General features: G+C 31.7%; 1 protein-coding gene across 3 annotated transcripts; it reads right to left on the minus strand.

The window, feature by feature from the left end:
• Nucleotides 1-503: 503 nt before the first annotated feature.
• Uggt (UDP-glucose-glycoprotein glucosyltransferase) lies at nucleotides 504-15,553 on the minus strand. 3 transcript variants are annotated; one of them, XM_088201958.1, is made up of 26 exons: nucleotides 15,480-15,553; nucleotides 14,518-14,786; nucleotides 14,056-14,291; nucleotides 13,815-13,997; nucleotides 13,546-13,739; nucleotides 13,281-13,476; nucleotides 7,684-7,897; nucleotides 7,371-7,621; nucleotides 7,082-7,303; nucleotides 6,836-7,015; nucleotides 6,594-6,775; nucleotides 6,233-6,512; nucleotides 5,982-6,167; nucleotides 5,725-5,906; nucleotides 5,523-5,611; nucleotides 5,152-5,461; nucleotides 4,880-5,089; nucleotides 4,431-4,581; nucleotides 4,286-4,359; nucleotides 4,052-4,222; nucleotides 1,978-2,155; nucleotides 1,723-1,905; nucleotides 1,372-1,642; nucleotides 1,165-1,286; nucleotides 929-1,088; nucleotides 504-852 (listed from the first exon to the last, which is right to left on the minus strand). In XM_088201958.1, the coding sequence occupies exons 2-26, from the start codon at nucleotides 14,774-14,776 to the stop codon at nucleotides 818-820; spliced, it is 4,719 nt and encodes a 1,572-aa protein (XP_088058084.1). In that variant the 5' UTR covers nucleotides 14,777-14,786; nucleotides 15,480-15,553; the 3' UTR covers nucleotides 504-817. The 3 variants fall into 3 exon arrangements, with proteins under 3 accessions (XP_088058084.1, XP_088058092.1, XP_088058102.1); XM_088201966.1 differs by having other exon boundaries at nucleotides 15,373-15,553; XM_088201976.1 differs by having other exon boundaries at nucleotides 14,907-15,553.
• Nucleotides 15,554-22,150: the final 6,597 nt, after the last annotated feature.

Raw genomic sequence — 22,150 nt, forward strand, 5'->3', positions numbered from 1 at the left:
AGGTGGTAGCAAGTTTTACAAGAGAAAAAATATTCCGCAATTAATTTCTCCGTTATTACTTTGTTATTTAATGCGATTTGTAAAAATCATAATTTAAACTGCTGTTTTAAGACCTTTTGTAAATAATTTGTATTTCGTGAGTTTTTTTATGTTACAGTGAATTCTTAAGAGATTGGAGTTTTTATGTTCTTCTAAATTACTAAACAAATTTTTGTTTGTTAAAGATACACGGAAAGCAATTTGTAGCATTTATATCTTTGGAATAAAATAACCATGTTCTGAAGATCCATATATTTTTTCCTCTTATTATTTAAACGTATTGTTAGAAATTTCAAGAAATCTGGAATCATATCATATTAGAAATGGGATATGATTCCAGATTTCTTGAAGCGCCCCTGGCATTAGTCTAGATGCCAATGCATTGCTACGGCACTGGTCATATAGATCGAATCGTTCGTTTTTAAGGACACCTGTAAATTTATCAAATGTGAAATCAAAAAATATTTGTTTATAGTGATTTATTGATTCACACAATCACAGCATTGTTTTGTATATTTATTTATAAAAAAAATGAAAGAACAAAAAACATTAATATTTTATAATACTTAATGTAATAATTGAATGTGTCTACAAAAATAAAACAATTTGTGAGACGGTTTTTAGGATTTAGTACCGAAAAACTAAAAAAATGGAATTTGTTTCGCGGTGATCACATGGTGTGTGTATGATAACTCTGAGCAATCAGTCTTTGAAAACACTTTAAAACGTAAATACATAGTAATAATGATAAAAAATAATTAAACTAAGATGACACTCATCATAACTCAGTATGCTCGTCATTTTTCGGTGATTCTGCAACAAAAATAATATTACTTCACAGTGGTCTCTCAAAGTTTATCAGTAAAATAAACATAGAAAGATATTATACCTTTAAGTTTATCAGCGTTCAAAAAACTTTCGCCAACTTCATAATATCCTTTTTGTATCCTATGCTGCAAGCGTTTTATTTCATCATCATATTCCGTCCATTCGGAAACAATTCTGACGGCAGCTGTTAACTTAGCTTCTTTAGTCTGAGGATTGTTACACTACAAACACAAGCACAATAATTTCATATTTTAATTATAATACATTTCCTAAGTAAAATAATGATATTAATCTTACAAGATCAATAGTCTTTGCCTTCGACTTTGAGGCATTATCACACCATGTCTCGCACCAAAGCCATTCTTGAGGCAAAGATTTGATGGCGACTTGATGGATCATGTTATTCGGAAGATCTTGATCTGTTTGAATAATAATAATAATAAATAATAGCAACCCTCACAAATTAAATAATGCTGTTAATAATAATAATATTTCCAATCTCACCCAAATTGCTCAAACTATTGGGATCTTGACTGAGGGCCTGATACTGTCCTCTCAACCTATCGCCGGCCGCTATTCTTCTGAACCTCTTTAAATCGACTACGTACAATGCAGAAATATGGTATTTTCTGCCTTGCAAATGGTTCCTCCAATAGCCAGTCTTCCAAAATCTGAAACCATCCATCTCAGTTCTACTATCGCAGAATGGTGTGTATCCGTAAGGCGCTCCGCCAAGATCGAAGTCTACTAATTCTTTCATATCTGCGCGTACAATCTATAATGAGTATGTAGGATTAGTGATTCGTGCAAAAGTTATGATTTCGTTAATAACCCATTATTATCAAATTAAAATACCTGATCGGCATCAACGAATATAATCTTCTTAACATCGAGCGGGAACAGCACATCTAAGAACAGGATCTTATATCCCCAAATAATACGTTGCTTCTCATTCTGTTGATGTAACCATCTTGGCCATTTGTATTCGACTAGCTCATATTCGAATCCATATTCTTTGGCCATGTACGGTAAAATATCCTTGAAGAATATTTGATTTTCATAATTAAATATTTTAACAAATAAGCATGATTATGATAAGTCGATAGATACCTTTAGTGAAGGACTCAGATAATTCTTTAAGAACCAGAACTTGACTGGTGTTTTAGTGTGTTTTAATACCGACAACATCATTATTCTCAAAAATCTTTCATATAAATGTCCGGAGGCTAGCGAGAATATGTTGATTCGGTCATCTTCTTTCTCAACAGTGTCTCCACCGGAGAAAGAACTGAAAACAACAATTTTGTAATTCAGAAATGAATCAACGTTATTATAGCAGTACTCTGTTCGATATACCCAGCCAGTATTAAGCTATCTCTTGTGGAAATATTTATGATAAAATAAATAAAAGAGAGATGAAATATTTTGCGTTTACTTCCCTTCAATACGCTTTGCAATTAATATACTACGCTCAATATCATATTATAGTAAATAATAATAAAAATAAATATTATCGGAATAATTTATTATATTTCAATATAATAAAAAGTTATCAATTCTCAGAAAATATTTTATTACAATTCATTATTATTGTAAAAACTTATGTGTATTGGTAAAACGATGAAATAGTTATGAAATGCGAAATACTGACTGCATAACGGACAGATTATATATAACATCAAGAATCGATATCGGACATACCACATAGAAAAAAAATAACATTAAAAATGTATCTTATTATTTTTAAATAAATATTAAAACATATTAATATGAATTTATTGAAATAGCAGGGACGTCTTTTGGGGGGGGGGGGCGGAGGGGCAGATGGGGACATTTGCCACCCCTTGAATTTGGCCAGAAAAATCCATATCCTTTAATTAAAAACTATGCATGTCATTCAACTATAAAACTATCGTAATCAAATATAATAGAAATATTAAAAAAAGCTGAAATGACATCCCTGATTCTAAATTGTAAATTCTCAGGTTATCCCTCAAATAAATTTAAAAAAACAGTCTTGAATGTATCCCGAAAATATTTTTGAAAATATGTCATTACAATACATTTTCACCGGTACATAGAATATATATATACAATATATTTTTACCAGTGAAAATATAATTTATCTGGCATTTACATATTTATTTACATGTGGTGTAGAAATGTAAAAGTGAACATGAATTTTTCAGTAAAGTTATATTTTCAAGTTAATTAGTCCAAATACATTTTCACCAGTAAATATATATTTCTTCTAGCGAAAATATTATTTAACTGATAGGCGCCAGTTAATATGCTGTTCTAAAATGTTTCTGAAACTCAATTTTATAGTTGCGAAATGTAAATCTGCTGTCAAACCCAAACCTAACCCAATGAAAGTCCTACAGAGGTTAGGTTACTTTTATATAATAGACTTTCGGCTTTAACGGACACCCCCTCGCCCGTATTAGTCCGTTATATCGAAGTTTTACTGTACCCTGAATCTTAGTGAAACCGAAATCAAATTTATAGTGGAAACTATTAAATTTATGGAAAATTATGTATTTCTTTTATTTATATATGTATATTATATTTTTTTGAACACCTTTGAGAGTTACGTTATACGGTAACACAACTTTAACTACTTCCCGATCACAATACTTTCTTAAAAATGATTTAAAAAAAGTTTGCACGGACCCACCCTTTCTATGCAGCAGTATAAAAAATATGCAGCCATTGTAAAACATTTAAAATAATATAATAAAAAAAGGCTGTGATAATGTTTTCAAGAAATTTGCTGATTTTTGAGATGAGAATTTATAAAATACAAATTTTTGCGTTAGCTCGGACATGGCCAGATAGAGGTTAAGAAAGAAAATATGAAATTTGTCTGATTTTAAGTCATATATGCTCATTCGCTCCATTGAATATATAATAAAAAAGACATAAGATGGACATGCCTGATATTGATTCTAGACATTAAAAATATTAGATGAAAATTTGAATGAATGAATTATTAATATAAATCTGCCAATGCTAATGAGATGAGTTTTAAGCATCAGGTTTCTTAAAAAAAAGTATACCTCAACAAGAATCTGCATTGAAGAATGTTGTGTGAAATAAATAAAAAATAAAATAAAAATGTAGAAAGAAAAAGCATAAAAAAATATTGAAATATTTATTATAATTGTACTTTGTTTATAAATACCTTGTGATTGAGTTCCAAATGCCGCCCCCTGATTCGTTAGTATCGGAAAGAAGATCCATGGTTTGTTTATCAGCTTTTTTTGTAACTCTCAGCTTGAGAATGTGTGAGCGTAACGAAGATATGACCACCTTTATGTCTTTGCTATTCGCTGGCGTGTCTGAGCCCTCATGACTGGAAACCAAAATTATTAAAAATGGGATCGATAAAATATGGATGACGCTAATATGCATATACCTCATTATGTCATAAATATCAGCACTACGTCCTTGTCTTAGTCTCAATATCCAAGCACCAGGGTTTGCTTTGAGCTATAATGCATATAAATAAATCATAGCATATACAAAATCATAGCAAATATATTATATAATAAATAGCTCACCTGGAAATAGCCCAAATTAGCCATGACTATAGTATCAACTTGCGTTGGATTAGATTTTGTACCTAATGTTACTTGTAAGCCTCTTGGAGGTGTTCCGGCTGTAGCATCCCAACAGTGTCCTTCTAATAGCAAGTATTCCAACTCAAATTCACTGCAATAGTAAAATAGAATAGTCAGTAATGTTTGAAACGAATTTGACATACATAAAGATCATTTTGTGTAGATTTGCATATAAATTAACTGCGATCGAATTATTACACTGAATAAAATAAAATCTTTGCATCTTGAAACAACAAATATAAAAACATTTTAGCTTTCCAACATTTTGTTTTGTTCAACGAACGAATCCTGCGAATTTCGGTCATAGTAGACACACCAATAAACAGTTTATTTACAAACGCCGATCAAAATTGTATTAAAGTATATTAGTTATAAAATAATAAAATTACCTATGAACAACTTTCTCAACGTCGGCCAATCTAATATTGTCAAGATCGTAAACCGAATGGACACTTTGCACCAACCAATTTCCAGGCACGTGTAACGATAGTGTAAGTAAAGACGATTGTGGCAAATGTGTAAATCTAGCTTGGGGTCCACTGTTTAGAGTTCCATCGGCATTCCATTGGAGTTCCGAATCGATTACAAAACGATAGAAGCTAAAATATATCAATAATCATGTAAAAAAATATTAACAAAATTAATCACGATGATTGAGTACCTTTTTACTGGCATATCAGAATTCTTTTCGTTTGAGTTCAAATAAAGTTTGATTCTGCAGTTTAACACTTCTTGTAGGGTTAAAAGCAAAGGGCCCATTTTTTGAGCTCCCCGCGATACTGGATCGACTACTGCTACGATATCGAACGCTGCAGCATTTTCGTCTAAGGCCGGAAGAGATACAACCGAGTTGGTCTCTAGCAGACCTTCGGGCATTGAAAATCTGGCTTTCGTCTGTGGTTTCGATAACAGTAAGCTAATTATTTTCATAACTGCATTCGGGTTCAATTTTACTAGATCTTCGTCGTTGTCTGAAAGACGAAATTAATTGATAAATCTGCAAGGAAATTGTATTATTATAAACAAATATACCTATATCATCAATAATATCATCTTCTAAGTTTTTGTCCTTTGCCTGAAGCACGATTCTTAATTTATCACCATAAATTTGGTTACTAAATCTGTAAAATAAAGTGTTATGTTATTTAACTATGTAATTAAAAATAGATCATTGTAAGATTTTGATCTAACATAAAAATACAATGCTTATTTAATTATTAATTAACAAAATGACCTTTCTAAAAGAAGAAAATCATCTTCATCGAAAGCTTCATCTTCTCTAAACGGTCCCAAAATCCTTCCGTTGAATACGATTCCGCATTGACCTGAACTTTTGAATCCGAGCACTCTTGTGACGTAAACTCTGGATACTTTCAACAACCAATCTTGTTTTTGCAAAGCGGGCACAAGCTCAGACTATAAAATAATGAAAAACAAATACATTACAGAAATTACATATAATTAATTGAATTTGTCTAAAATCTTTCCTACAATGATATCGCAATCTTTTCTTTCGTGACACCCTTCATTTTCCATAATCTTAGACACATACTCCAGAGCTTCTTTTTGAGGCAACACATTTAAAGCGGCTACTACTACTTTGTTCAACGAATGATCTACCCCTGAATCTCCATTGATGTTCGGCAAGAATGACACTCGTACGCCTTTCGTAGATTTCTATAATAACAACCGTTATATTAAATATGATTTAAATTGATCGTAAGTATAATAGACCCAATTACCATATATTCAATGGCAGCCTTGAACACTTTTCTAGTTTTTGGACAGTTCAAATCTCCGACTACCCATACAGTATTGACATATACGTCTTTTTCTGGTTTCGCATTGTTTGCAGATGATTTCTTCTCTAAATATCTCAGATATTTTACGGCCGTCGCCGTCATATCGTTGTTGTTCAATCTTATGAGATCGCCGATGGTTGTAGGATCGAAACTTGTGGCTGGTGTGCCAGTCATGTCCAGATATTGAGCTGGATCAGTGTTCAATATGCGTTGATTCAATCTTTAAAGTTAATAAATATTAACAAATTAATCAAATAAAATAAATTTAAGTCATATATGTTTTCAAAACATATATTAATACCTAGGCATCACGTGTGGTTGTCCCATCAAATAGTCCAAGATATCGGTAAGATCGCTGAGTTCACCTCTAAAAACGGCCTTTTGCAAACGACTAGTTTGTTGCATGATTTCCGTTAAGACTTCCTCTTCGAAATGGTCCGGATCAAGTTCTTCTTCCGGTAACGGCACACCATTCAATAACACCTTTACAATAACGTTAATTAAACAAACTTCCGTTAAAAACATTACCACATTTCAACGTACCTGCGGTAGATTATGCATTCCGGTCTTCACTATAAACTCTGCTGTCAATTTCCTTCCGAAATCGTAATCTGAATCATCGCCCAATATATCTTCGACGTCAACACCAAAACCCCCTGCTTCGCGCAGTTTCTTTCTAACGTCCGCGACAGTGATTTCATTTATACCAACAGAATCGTACAACTAAAAAATAACTAATTAATAAAACACATTCATAAGTAAATGTAATACAGGAAATAATGTTAGTACATTAACGATGAATTCAAAAGCATCTCTAGGACTCCTCTCCTGGCTCAAATAGTTAAAAGCAAACAAAATAGCAACTCCCGGATCCTTCAAACCGGTTACGGTCAAATCAGTGTTTACTTTCATAGCCAAACCGATTCTCACTGGTGCCGAATGTCTTACAAACGATTCGGATAATTTGACTAATTGTCTAGATCCAACGTTAAGCGGATCGAAGATCAAAACCTGCAATTTAATATATTATTATAATATAAACCATGCTATTAAATATAACGCATATAAAAAATCCTACCAAGTTGTATAGATTACGTCTAATATTTCTCAGCACTCCAGGATAAGTCGGTCGTAACAGTTCTGTATAGCTACTGGACCATCTCTTGTATTGAACATCTGTTTCTAAATCATTAGCCCATAAAATACCAGTATCTCTGATGTCGATAGCGAAATTAACGGTCGCGCTCGCCATCATACTGGCCGATCCTGAGCTTTGGCTTTGAGTGAGATCCAATGATAGTAGTTTGGACATTCGTTGATTCGATAAACCTGTTTAATATTATTTAGATGTATATTCGTTCACGTTATTTATAGAAATTCAATTTTCATACCTAAACTGTGAAGTCCTTCCATTGTTGTTAATTCTTGTCGGAGTGTCTGTAGGAGGGTCATTACGTCCACGATGTCCATATCGAAGAACATTCCATTAACAAATAGTGCTGTGTCTGATGAGTGTACATTTAACGATGTTGCGAATAATTCTTGATTGTTTTTGATATCCTCTTTTAACTGCGGACTTACGGCTGTTCTTACGAGCGAATTAGCCTAAAATAATATACATGTTGTTTTTAAAAGGCGGCATATTTCAATGGCGGTTCGTCTAAATGGCCCCAAAGATAAAATAGCTTGATTTACATGTACAGGCAGTTCTCGACTTACGACCATTCGGAGTTACGACGAAAAAAAAATTGTAAAAATTTTTTTTTTTATGTCATATACATAATTTCAAGACTGGTTTGATAACTGTTTCATTCCAGAAGTAAAGAAGAACTGTGATGAAAACGACATAACCTTTAAAATTTTATTGATTCTTGACAATGCTCCAGGCCATCCTCCACACTTAGGGGAATCACATCCAAATATAAAAGTGTTTTTTTTTACCTCCAAACACCACCAGCATTCTACAGCCGATGGATCAAGGGGGTATTGCTAACTTCAAAGCCCATTATTTAAGAATCACTTTTGCCCAAGCAATTGCAGGAACAGACAAACATCAGACATTGAGAGAATTTTGGAAAAATTACAACATCTTTCATGCAATAAACAATATCTCAAAAGGACGGTCCAAAGTAACGACGAATTGTATGAACGGCATATGGAACAAACTCTTAAAAAGATATAATGACAATATGTATTTTAATAAAGAAGGGGAAATAGATGAGATAGCAAATATTATTGTAAAATGTGCTCAACAACTTAATCTGGAAGTTGATAATGAAGATGTAATTCATCTTTTGGAAAATGATGTTGAGGAACTCACAAACCAAGATTTGATTGAGATTGAGGAACAAGTTGCAGAAAAAAATGTAATGGAGCTAAAAGAATTAGATGAACTCGAAGAACCACCAAAAAAAAATTGTGTTAAAAGACATGGTTGCAGCTTTTAGCCAAATCAATGATGCTATTAAAAAATTTGAAAATATGGACAAAGACATTGATAGATCTTCGAGGGTTCACGGCCTTATTCAGCAAGCACTTGCGTGTTATTATGAAATTTATAGAGAAAAGAAACAACAAACTGTACAAACAAACCTGGACGTTTTTTTTAAGAAAAACAAGCACTATCACTGCACTTGCTGAAAAATCTCAAGAATTAACAATGGATATCAGTAGCACAGATGATAAAAATACTCTAGATCAATTCTTATAAATAAATTATTTATGTAGATATTTGCTAAAAAGTATTTAGTTAACAACTCGAAGTCAGCAATAAAAGTGGTTTTTGTATTTCGCATGTATGCATTGTTTTTAATTATTTTTTGTATGATTTTCGACTTACGACCAAGGTGGTGGAACGGAACCCCGTCATAACTCGAGAACTGACTGTACTACACGCTAGTTTAATGTATGCCATTATTTGTTTCTTATAATGTGATATTTTTAACCCTTTGCACTCCAAAGACATTTTCAAAAGTTTCAAAAGCAGATACTGTTTCTTCCAAACAATACAATCATCATTCACAGGGACGTCATTGAGGGGACAGGAGGCAGGTGGGAGCATTTGCTCCTCTTTGAATTTGTCCAGAAAAGTGCATGTCATTTAATTAAATTTAAAAAAATCTGAAATTAAATTTTGACAGGAACGTCATTTAAGGAATGAGGAAAGGTGGTGGCATTTGCCCCCCCCCCCCCTTTGAATGTACCCAGAAAAATGCATGTAATTTAATGAAATACTATGAATTTTAATGAAACGAAAAATTAAAAAATACCACTGACTGGCCAACTTTTGCCCCCCCCCCCCTCTGGAAAGCTAAAATGACGTTCCTGATTCTAAACAAAAAATTCTAGGGTTATCCCTCAAATAAATCTAAAAAAGTCTCGAATCTATTATGAAAATATTTTTAAGATATGTCATTTCAGTGAAATCATATCGGAATACATTTTCAACAGTAGATATATATTTTATATATTTACTTATCATTATTTATTTACATCCGATGTATACATGTTACAGTGAATGTGTATTTTTTGGTAAAGTTATATTTTCACTAGTGAAGTCCAAATAAATTTTCACAAGTAGATATATATTTCTACTAGCGAAAATATAATTTTACTGAGGCGATTGTGAAATTAAATGCTAAGTCTACTGAATTTATACATAAGAAAGCAAAAAAGCTTTATAGAGTACTGGAAAATAAAGGAAGTATTAATTTACAAGATTTTATAACTGAGGTATTTCTTACATTGAACTATGGAGTAGAATCTTTATTGCGCTGCAAACTTAATAGTGAATTAAATTGTAGTAAATTTTTCGATGCGATTAAAAATAAAGAATTTTTAAAGAAAGCTAGTGATAAATATGTTTAACTTTTTACTAATAAGTTATGTGTAGTTAGGAGTAATTAAAAAATATTACCACGTAATTACTGTTTTTTGTTAATTATCCTATTATTTAGCCTTTTTCAATCATAAGTACATAAACTAAGAGACATTACTTTCTGTTTTGAGCAAACTCCCAAAATTGTCCCGGTTTGAGAAATAAATATTATGGTAAATCTATATGGTTCTAGGAAAGTTCACCAACAGGAAAGTTCTCCGAGCGGTAATGTCAAATAGAAAATTCACCGACCCGCAATTCGTCAAATGAAAAGTTCACTGATTCTTCAATTGATCGCCGGTGATTAATTTATTAAAAACCACGAAACGTCAGTTGACATATTTCATGTTTTTGTTTATAATTTTATCCGTTAAATACATACAATTTTTTTAATATTTCCATAACTATTGATCCAATTTTAATGGAATTTAAAATTAGGAGATAAAATAAGGGTTTTGGACGTTTCATCATCGCCGTTTCTTTGCTAGCCAATTAATTATTTTTATCATCGCCTTAATATTTTTAATGTCGTTATTTTAAAATTTATAATTCTGATAACTATTCTCATTTAATTTTTTTATTTGAGCAAATTCTTTGACAAATATATATCTTGAAATGTTTGCTCTGTTGTTAATTTATAAATTTGAAAAAAATATTATTTTCTTATGTATAAATACAAATAAATTATTTAAACACCTATTTTTTTTTATTATATTACACTTTAATGTAATATAAAGGCAGCCATACACGTTACAGTAGACTTGAGAGGTCTGTCTGTACAGGCAGACCTGCGCAGGTTGACCGGGGACATGACAAGCCTACGGATGTTCCGGAAAATTTGACCGCCTTCTCAGTTAATTGACAGATGGCATTGAAGGACGATGCGTTAGCATTGGTAGGTTTTGCATTTTTTGATAAGACATGTATCAAAGAGCCTAAACAATGTTTTTACCGAGAAGATGCGACTAGCGGGATAATCAGTAGTCATGAATATAATCACGTTAACTCTAACATGGAAGATTTAGATCAACGAAATCCTGGAAATAACAAAAACGCTGCAAAAAAGTAAGGAAAGACTTCATGAATGAGGGCATTGTGCGATGGCAAAATAATTTTATTATTTAAATAAAATACACCATAATGATATTTTATTATTTTAAAGCATTGCCTTCTTTACTTTAAGAAATTTAAATATAAAAAGAATATGTGTATTTACCTCTCAATAGTGGTCCTCATATGTATCTAAATTTGACCTTGATCCCCTTTTTGTTTAAAAGTTTCTTGGTCAGACATGAAGCTCAATAAACCGTAATACCATGATTTCATGGAATTCGCAAATTTATTTTTTCTTTCCTTACGTTACTCTTTAAATTATTATTTTTTTATACAACTGCATCTTTATTTGGATGTGTGCACTCAATTTCTTTCAACTTTTCGATTCTTCTCTTTTTGACCAATCATGGTAGTCTTTACTCTTCATTTGCCGCAGACACGGTTCACTTTTATATATTTTGATAAATTCTTTGATAAGTTTGCGTTGGGGCTGAGGTGACACCATATTATTACAGACAGATGAGAGCGAACTTGACGTACTATGAATGCCTCGCGTCGAACCTACACAGGTCGAGCGAGCACACACGCTCCGGTCTACTGTAGACCGGATCGTTTTTTGCTTTTACTCCAGTCACACGTAGAGGTCGTGATACTTGCACAGTTTTTTGACGCACACGTTCCGGTCTACCTGTGCAAGTATACCGTAACGTGTGTGGCAGCCTTAATATTGCAAATTAATGCAATGTATTTAATTTTTCTTTTAACTTCATACATTTCCAGGTACAAAAGAGCCAATGATGTGCAGAATATATAGCAATCCTTTTTGCAAACGCACTTTATCAGTTCTAAAGAATTCGATAGTTTAAAAAATCTACAGAATTATGCATACATACAGTGCTGTTAATCAAACAATAAAAAAACGAGAATAGTTTCAGAGGTATGAATTAGAAAAATCAATGTCAAAAAAAATTATGGCGATTATAAAAATAATGAATCGGCTGGCGATTAAATGTCCTGACCTTTATTTTATCGCTCCACTTTAAATTTGTATTTGACAGATAAAATGACAAAGAAATTAAATACTGATGTTGCAGGGTTTTTAATAAATTAATCATCAGCGATCAACTGTAAAATCGGTGAACTTTCCATTCAACGAATTGCGATTTGGTGAATATTCCATTCGATAAATTTACCGGTCGGTGAATTGTAGTCGGTAATCTTTCCAGATATCAATCTATATATAACACTAATTTCGTTAAGATACACTTAAGTTTAAGAGCCCCTTGATATTTTTTTTTATAAAAAGTAGTATTTTTACTTATAAATAAAATTGCTTCATATTTAATTTTGAAGTAGAATATTAAATCTAGAGAATTACTGGTTGAATTAATAGCAAATGCTTTCAAAGTCTACTATATGGAATGTAATATAATAATAATCAATGAGATTAGAAAAATTTATAATTCCCTTTTTAATAAGCATAAAAGTGCATACTATATCTGAATCATATCCGTGCAAATAATATGAATATAAAATCTATGTAAGTATATTTATAAAAAGTAATTGGTAAACCACAATATTTGATAAAAATATTTCCTTTTTAATTTTATATAAATATACTAATTTTAAATAGTAGTTCTTTTTTATCATCCTGATTTTTTAAACATATCTGGGAAGTCTTAATTAATATTATAATGTACTTAGTTCCGATTGATGTATTTCAATACAACAATAATTACAGATCACTTGCAGAAGTCTACTTTAAATCTATCTCATTAATTATGTTGTGATATATAACTCAGCCAACGACCAGCAAAGTTAAGCAGTGACCGCTTGGGAACACCACCGGTGGTCATTGGTAATAATGCTATAATACTAAAAAAAAAATAGATTACGAATCCAAAAAGGAGGTGAAGACCCATCTCGGATTCTAGAGCCAATAAAAAAAAATCAGAAGAGAAAATGGGAAATAACTATCCAGTAATCCATTCACTAGTACACTAACTGTTATAAAGTAAATTGCGTACAACCCTTGAAAATAATATAAATTATAATCACCTGCATGGGAAAGTTCTGAGCGATATTAGTAAAATGGATAAGTGACTCGTGTATAGGTGCTGCCATTATGCTCTCGGCGGCTTGAAGACTCAAAGCTTGGAACTGCCACACTTTAAGAGGCGCCAGCTCAGATTCCTGCTCAGCGAGATGTCTTCTGAATTTCTCTAATGAAGCTCGAAAGTCGGGGAACAAATTTCTATAATATAAATATACATTTTAACATATACAAAAAATATATCAATAAAAGCACAGAGATAATACTCACTTTAACCGAGCAAAGTTAAATCCTTCAATCTGACTTTGTGGATCGTTTTCGTCCAACTCTTCCGAAGAGGATTCGCCTTCGCTGGTTGTTCCTTCCGCTTCTGGTGCCGTATCGTCTTGACTTTTATATTCAGTCGATTTTAATTGAAGTTCTACACCGTATCCAGATAATCGGAGACGTTTCTCTGGTCTATCCTAAAATTGTATATATAATGTATAGATTGATTCATATTTAAGAGATATTAAACACAAAATAATAATAAAAATTACCTTTACAAACCATCTAACAATATAATCGACGTTTCCTTTTTCGGCATATTTACTAAGAGTGGAGTGTAACAAAGAAAATTCATTTGTGCCTAATTCGCCATATAAAACGGCCGTAATTGAGTTGTTAACAGAGCCAGGGTAATGATGATCGATTTGAAACGATTCCAATTGCGATTTGGTAGTCTGAAAATAAATTACGTTAATAGATACATCTTAGAATTTATAATAAAAGCATAAATACCTGTTGAATGAGTTCAGTCACTTCTTCAGAAGTGCATACAAGTTGGTTTTTTATATCTACGACTGCAAGGCAATTCTTTGAATCTACGCCTCTTTCTAAAGCCATCTGATTGAACATTTCGACTAAGGGTGAGTTGATGTGAAGCGACAGGCCTAGTTTTAATACTTTGACGCGTGCTGAAGAGAGTAATTTCGATGCCACATCGATAGCCTTTTCGTATCTTGCTTTTTCAGTTTCTGAATAAATAAAAGTGTTCAATATATTACAAAAGTGTAAATAGCAAAAGTATTAATGTTATTAAACAAAATTCGATATTTATTTTAAATTTACATGACACATAGTTTATATAAATTAAAGAATCATATTGAATATAAATATTTTTTTTCATAGTTACACTTCAGGATCTTTCTCAAAATAATGACTTAATCTCGGGCAACACTAATAAAATATAGAAATGCATACTTAATTCTGCTAGGGGTGTAGTCAAATCGCTGATTTGGTTGATAAAATCCCAGAAGTAGTCTGGATTTTCTTCGGCCAGGTATTCGGCCATTTCCAATGCTACCGATGTCACTCCCCATTTTGCGTTCAACAACGTTGTCACCGCTTTGTTCTTCTTGTCTTGTCTACGAGGCACATCGTTGGCATTGAGCGTAATGGGCAAGATGATGCACGCAATCGTGAAAAACCACACGACTCTACTGAACACCATATTGACCATGAACCATAAACTGAAAAATTCAAATTAAAAAAATAATTAAAAGCAAACAATAGTGATTCTTTTAAGAAGTGGGTAAATAAGAATCTAAAAGGATTAAACATGGACAAGATAAAAAATATTTCCATGTTACCGATATCAAACGTTGCACTTATGTGTGGTTGGTATGGCTTTACGAAAGAAAAAACTTTGAAATGTAATGTTATAGATGGATTAAAAAGAGATTATATAACTAAAGCACTATAATTTAAGTGGTTAAATGTAAGCTAATAAGGTAAGCGCTGAATCTATTCATGTTCAGAAATATCTGTAAAAGCGCAGTGTAGGAAATTTATCAAAGAACGATTATTGATACTTGAAAGGACATGGCGAAGAAGATATTAAAAAATGACAAAAAAAATTGCACTTTGACTTTATGGAACGTTAGCAATACAAAGGTTCATATTATACGACTAAGTGGCAAGTATTCTAGTGATAATTATATTTAGAGTAGAAATGAGGTGTGAAGATAAGCTCTAAGTTGTAACGTGTCGTTGTGATATAAAATTATCACAAGGACGAGTGAATTTTCGGTGAAATTGCAAGTCAGGTTATCTAACGCATTCGGCCGTTTGTGCGCATTTGATGAGGTCAGTCGGTTGTTACTAGTGTTTTGATGTGTTTGCGCAAAAGTTTTTGTCACGTGTTCCGAGAAATAGCGGCGTACCTATAACGGAAAAACGTCAAACGGCGACGACCAATGGAGGCCGCACACGCCGCTGACAGCAGCCGGCTGACACTATTGACGTTCGGTTAATTCGCCCTAACACAACAATTATCGACCATGATCTAGCACAATTTTGTGCAATCTGAAAATAGACGCTGATTTATATAAACTATTATATTATATTATAGTAATTGTGAAAAAAGTATGCGGTAAAAAGTGATAACAATTTTCTTGAGATGCTTTGTGTTTTTTGCGGCTTTCATAAATTATGTCATAGCTTTTGGGGGGGAATTGTGACAGTGTGAAACAAACAAGAGTCTGGCTTAATGATATCATGTGACATACGTCTCAGACCGTAACGTCTCAGACTAGTAACTCTGAGGTTGCGGTTTTGAGCCCCAGCAGCGACATTTGAATTTTTATTTATAATAAAAAATGCGCTCTCATTAAAAAAAACCGACCCCAGCTGCAGTGACATAAATTGGTTAGAAATTGTATTACACATTATAATTTATATTTATGAAAATATATAGATGTCACCGATTCCCAGGCTTTTCAGTCGGTAGCTAATATTTATTTTTGTAGGTATTTATTATATTTTATTGACTGACTCAGTTGGTACAGATTTATCCTGTTGTAAATCATTAAGGCTTACGTCTATCAGGTTACATTGGAAGATTTAATAAAAATAAATAAATAGAGGGTAAAAATTTCACGAAAAGTCTGTGATATAATTTGTGGAAATAGCTTTTTCAACTACTGTGTTTCTCTATTATAATGACCTTACATGCTATACTCAATGCGTTACAATGTTCTAAAACAAGAGAAATATAATTAAATAAAACATAAAATATTAAATCACAATTAAAAAAATATTATATATATTAAATATTATAAATATTATAAAAAAATATTTAGCTGACACTGAATAGATCAACGTACATTGTCAGCGTATTAAGAAGTTATATGGCTGCTGCCATAGGCTAGTTGGCAAGTGCGGATGTCCTCGCTGAAACCGGCATGATTACAGGGACGTCATTTAAGATTTTTTCAGGGGGGGGGGGAGCAAAAAAAGACATCCATTTATCTGGTAAAATTCAAGGGGGGGGGGGCAAATGCCTCCACCTATTCCTCTCCTAAATGACGTCCTTGTTTAGTGTTCACGTCAAAAACAATAGTGAGAATCGAATGAAACAGGTTAATCCACTCCGTCTTTGCAATGGTACCAGCTTGGCAGTCAGTAAATTGTTAAAAAATGTCACCGAAGCAATCATTTTAATTGGAAATTCAAAGAAGAAGATGTGCTGCTACCACGTGATTCCAACAGATATGGCATTTCTATTTCAACGATTGCTATTTCTAATTAAACTGGCTTTTACAACAATGATAAACAAATCACAAGGTCAATCGTTGCAAGTATGTGGTTTGAATTTAGAGAATCTATGTTTTTTTTAACATTTAGATTTTTTTATAATCAAATTTTAAATTTAACTTGCAAGTAGTAGATTGTTTTTAAATAACAAATAAATTTAACAAGATCATAAATATTATATTTTTTTGCTGATTTATTAATACACAAAGTAATAAACATTATTTTTCTACTGTCTAAGAAATTTATAAGAGATAGTATAAGTTTCAAAGAGACATTGAATTACTTTTTTATATCTTTTTGCAATATGTTTTTTTAATGCCAACTAACAGAATCTATTTTTCACGCAAAAAAGCGATACGCATGTAGCTTACAATATACCTATTTTATATCAAATTATATTCATATATCACACCCACTCAAATCACAATGGTGCCCGCGCCAACAAGGATATCGGTTGGCTTTACAATTTTATTTAGATTTTGTATGAAATCGCGTGCCGACTAAACGGTGAATAATAAAGAATGGCACGAGTCAATCAAAATGTCATGGCACACGTCATTCAACGAGTATGATGTGGAAAGCTGAAGCTGTTATACTTTTCTACACGCTCGATTACTTCACGATGACACGACGATGACAGGGTGGCATAACCATTGAGAACCGCGCGGATGTTCAATTTAGAAGAATTAGACTATAAATTTATATATTATACATATATCTTTAAATTATTTTTTAATAGTATCATATTGTGATTTAATAACTATACGAAACTATTTTTATTACTATTATTTTATGAAATTAAATGTAACATGTTCAATACCCCTGAGTCGACGATTGATAAAGGTCGTGAACAAGGAAGATTTTTTATCGCGTTGACGTACAAATGAGCCGTTGATTGTGAACTTTATGAATGTTTTAAACGTTATTTGATTGACGCTAGAGACCTTTTAAAATTGTTTCAAGACCGACAGTGACCTTTGCGTGATGACAAATTTTTATGTAAGAAATTTCGCACATGTTGAGGGGTTGAGGGATAGTTTATAGAAAGAAATGAAGTTTCTTTTTGCGAAAAATATCCAAACGTACGTAATAATAAACCATGGATACAATTGAGTGGATGCCAAAATTATGAAACGGAGAAAATTGGAAAAAGGACAGGAAAAATATATGTATTATTGACATAATATAGAATAGCCATGCTATCCTCGGCTGATAACAAAAAAATAAGAGGAGACATACAATCCATATTCGGACATTTGTTACAGTTCGGCGAATTTGAAGCACACGAGTGCCTGTCAATTTCGATACCATCCTTTCTCAAACTGGTTATTTTTATCTTTCGTTTTTTTTCCTAATATTTCAAAATAGGAGATAATCATAGAAAAATATGAAATGAAAGTACCTGCCGGAACAATGGAAACTAATCACTCAAAGAAATTAATGTGTTTCGGAAGCATTTCCCGAACAACTTTTACAAATGCTCTCACGGCGTGAACTACAATATCTACTTATATAAAAACCATATTCGAAATCTGTTTGTCTGAATTTTACCTCAACACTATCGTTAAGCGTTTCTTATATTAGATTCTGTAAAGTTAAAATTAGGGGTTCGCGAAAAATTGTTTTTACAAATTAAATGCATGATGAGCACGATAAGATAAGCACAGGATTTTTTCTGTTATTTTTGTAGCATTGTCGCTTGAAATTTTTCTCGAGATTATATTTTATAATTATTTGTTATAACGGATATGAAATAATTTCATAAGATATGTATGTTTTATAATGGTGAATTATACTGTCAGTATCAAGAGAGAAAAATACATAGGAATTCAATAAAATTATTACTCAGATCTTGAAAGGAGCGAGCAACGTGAAATATTAAAACATAAAAAAAGGACTAAACTCTGGATTTTTGTTAGAATGAAGCTGATCAAAGTTTGAAAAGCTCTGTGTTGTTTGTCGAACTTTCGCCGAACCCTTTATTTTATAGCCGAACAAAAATATACTTTGGAACATATGGCCTTCATTCATCCATTCATAATGCACGTTATGTAAAATAGATTTTTCCCATAAGTATACAAAAATAATCCTTAGCATCGAAACAACAAGGACTACATTTGCATGCAGGACTACGAATCGATATGTATAAATCGGATATGAACTTTAAGACCCTTTCTATAAGGGTTAAAATGAGACGAAGCACTAATATCCTTCAATGCAATATTTTATCTTTTATATTTCTTTCTATATATTTTTCTTTTCAATATTATCTAATTTTGAAAATGAAAAGTGAATTTACTCTTAAAGTTAATTATTATTAATTTATTAATTATTAATATTTTTTTATAAATTAAAGATATTCCACAAGTAGATAATAAATATATAAAAAAAACGTTACTATCTGAGCCTTATATGCAAAAAATATTCTCTTGTGTTTAAGATTTTGCGAAAACCCTTTGAATACATTTTACCCACAATGCGTTGCCACAATATATTTGAGAAAAAAATGATACTAAAAAGAAATGCGATAGAAAGTTCGGAGAAAAACTTTTTTTCTCAAATGGCAACACAATAGTCTTGTAAAGTAGTTTCCGTTCGGTTTTGAGTTACAACTTTGTCTATTGAATTCTCTCCAGGAGCGTTCAATTTTATTTATATTGTAAATTATAATTCAGAGAAGTATAACAGTTTTAGATTAAACATATTTTTAAATTATAAATGTAGTCTATAAATAAAATCTTTGGTTGAAATATCATCAATAAAAAAATATTGAACTTCCCTGACCCAAAGTATGCATATATGAATGATTGCATCTGACGATAACAATAATCGAAAGCACCATATTTTTTACATCTCCGCCCCAAAATTCAGGTAAATAGGCACAATCCTTTATAATACTTTCTAACATTCACCATATGTATGTTCGATCCCACGTTACCATTTTGCACATTTCGATTTTTTCTAAGCTACATTAATACATATACCATGTGCGAACAAGTATTTTTTCACGTGTCTTAACCTTTACTATGTCCGCAGACAAGGGTGTGAGGAAGTCAATCGGTTAAGAGTAAAATCTGGTCGCGGAAATGCCTAGAGGTCCGGGATTCGATCCCGTGAGACCTCAGTTCATTAGCGGCCATCATTTATGACTATTATTTACGATTCTCAACGTTTCGATGGGAAATAATAAATATTAATAGTAAGTAAATAATAAGTAGAAAATTTGTATCATATCTGTTATATCTTATATTATATAGCGTATCATAATACAAAGATTATATTATCATTTTTTGTGATGTGAGATATAAGGCTGGACGAGTAATGCAATATTATATAATAATATATGTAATTAATTCCCAAAAGGACTTAGATACATAATAAGTAATATATGGCATATAAGTTTTTTCCTAGAATCACACAACGAAAGGATCAACCAAGCTTTTGCCATTTTCACGCGATAATTGATTTTTATGCCTTTGCTTCAATGATAAAACAAAATTATTATTATTATTTTTGAAGTATCACTTCACACAAAATAATGAACATATCTCAATGATAAACTTAAATTTTACAATATCGAATATCTTAGTAAATTGTCAGAGCTCTGTAACTAGCAACTTTACAAAAAATCTAAAACACAATAAACTGCTTTAATTCATTCAATTTAAATAATACTAAGATCTGCTAGATTTTATGATTACATTATATTTTGCAGATGTGATTTTTTTCATATTAGAATGGTTGTAGAAAAGTGATATTATTAAGTGATTTTCAATTTACATTTACAGCCGACAATGTTGTTGAGTACAATATTGATGTTACACCGAAATTTTAAAAATAAATTTGATATATATAATTAAATATCTTCATATACTACTTTTTTATAAAAGATATGTTGAAATTCTGAAAAAAAGTCGGAAGCAGAAGCTATAAGAATGTTGTAAGACGGTTTGTTGAACACGCTCGCAAATGCAAGGGCCGGCATGCCAATTATGGGTCGGGATATGCCACGGCATCCATAGGGATGATTTACGATCAGAGATGACTCTCAAAAAAGGGACACTTCCTGCTGCCTTGACATCCATCAGGACACCCTGGCTAGAGAGCATCTGGCGTCAATAAAGAAAAAAACTACTCCAAAATTCATTGATACGCAAAAAATTGAATGAACATAAGCAGTTAACCCTAATCTACTAAACTAACCAAATCATAATAGATAATATAAGTGGCTACATTAAATTATTATAATTGGTCCATTTAATACAAATAAATAAGTAAAAGTCGCATATCCTTGCATATGGTAAATAAGGGGTTGTATTATTAAGATAATTCCAGGAAAGTCAACACTGTAGAATATTTTCAAATATATATATTCTTAGATAATAAGCATTATTTATTTTTCTTTACCATTTTACAAATTCGAGTAAATTGCAAAGACGTATATTAAAAATATTATTTATTGTACGCTCTTATAATTACGCACCAAACTTCCATATAAAATAAATAGGTAGATATTAATTAAAATAAACACGCAGATTCGAGTGTAACGCTTGAAATTAGTTGCAAGTGAAAAAATAAATATATTTACTAATGGTTTTAAACTTGGTTAAACATATTTAATAAAATCATTAATAATCTAAAATCATTTACCGTAGTATATATAATACTATTATTTTTATTAAATACAACATTATTATTCGTGTCACAATCAATTCAGCGGACTTTGAACAGTGATTTAATAAAATAATACAATATTCGAGCCGTTCATAAATATTTAGGATTAGATTAAAACTTTTTAATTTTTTTTTATATTGAATGAATTATATTTTCTAATGGTAATAAATATAAAAAAAAATCATTATTTTTAACATATACGAGTACAGCTAAATGTAAATAAAAAATATTTATTATAATCAAATTTCAATTCAAGTCACGTTTATATATTGATATTATTGGCATTGTGATAGCTACATAGCTTATAAACAAATGTTTAAGTTCATACAGGGATTTTTCGAAACTTTTTTGGTCATTGTCTTTTGTGCCGTTACTCGCCGACGCATTTTGCGAATAATGCCGTGATTGACACTAAATAATGGCCTTTACGGTCTCGACGTGTGCTACTGCCGATAATCGATTCTTTAGCATTTTTTCCGAGTCATAAATATCGCTCATTGGCACTTATTGCCCTTTTTGTGTGCGACGGACACAGAAAAAATGACCATCAGCTTTTTGTCATTCGAAATTTGACCATAGTCGGCTGCAGCTGGCCCCCGCGCACAGATTATTTTGTAGAGGAACA

Source organism: Plectrocnemia conspersa, unplaced genomic scaffold (assembly GCF_051122295.1).
Source record: "Plectrocnemia conspersa isolate PC_06_02 unplaced genomic scaffold, ASM5112229v1 ptg000001l, whole genome shotgun sequence".
Classification (NCBI taxonomy): domain Eukaryota; kingdom Metazoa; phylum Arthropoda; class Insecta; order Trichoptera; family Polycentropodidae; genus Plectrocnemia; species Plectrocnemia conspersa.

Bases quoted from the DNA above. Each gene is read 5' to 3' on its own strand.
- Uggt (XM_088201958.1), bottom strand. From the start codon at position 14,776: ATGGTCAATATGGTGTTCAGTAGAGTCGTGTGGTTTTTCACGATTGCG. The intron at 6,168-6,232 runs GTAATTGGGTCT...TTGTTATTATAG, and splicing joins AGGCTGCCATTGAATATATG to AAATCTACGAAAGGCGTACG. The intron at 2,156-4,051 runs GTATTTATAAAC...TGTTGTTTTCAG, and splicing joins ATTTGGAACTCAATCACAAG to TTCTTTCTCCGGTGGAGACA.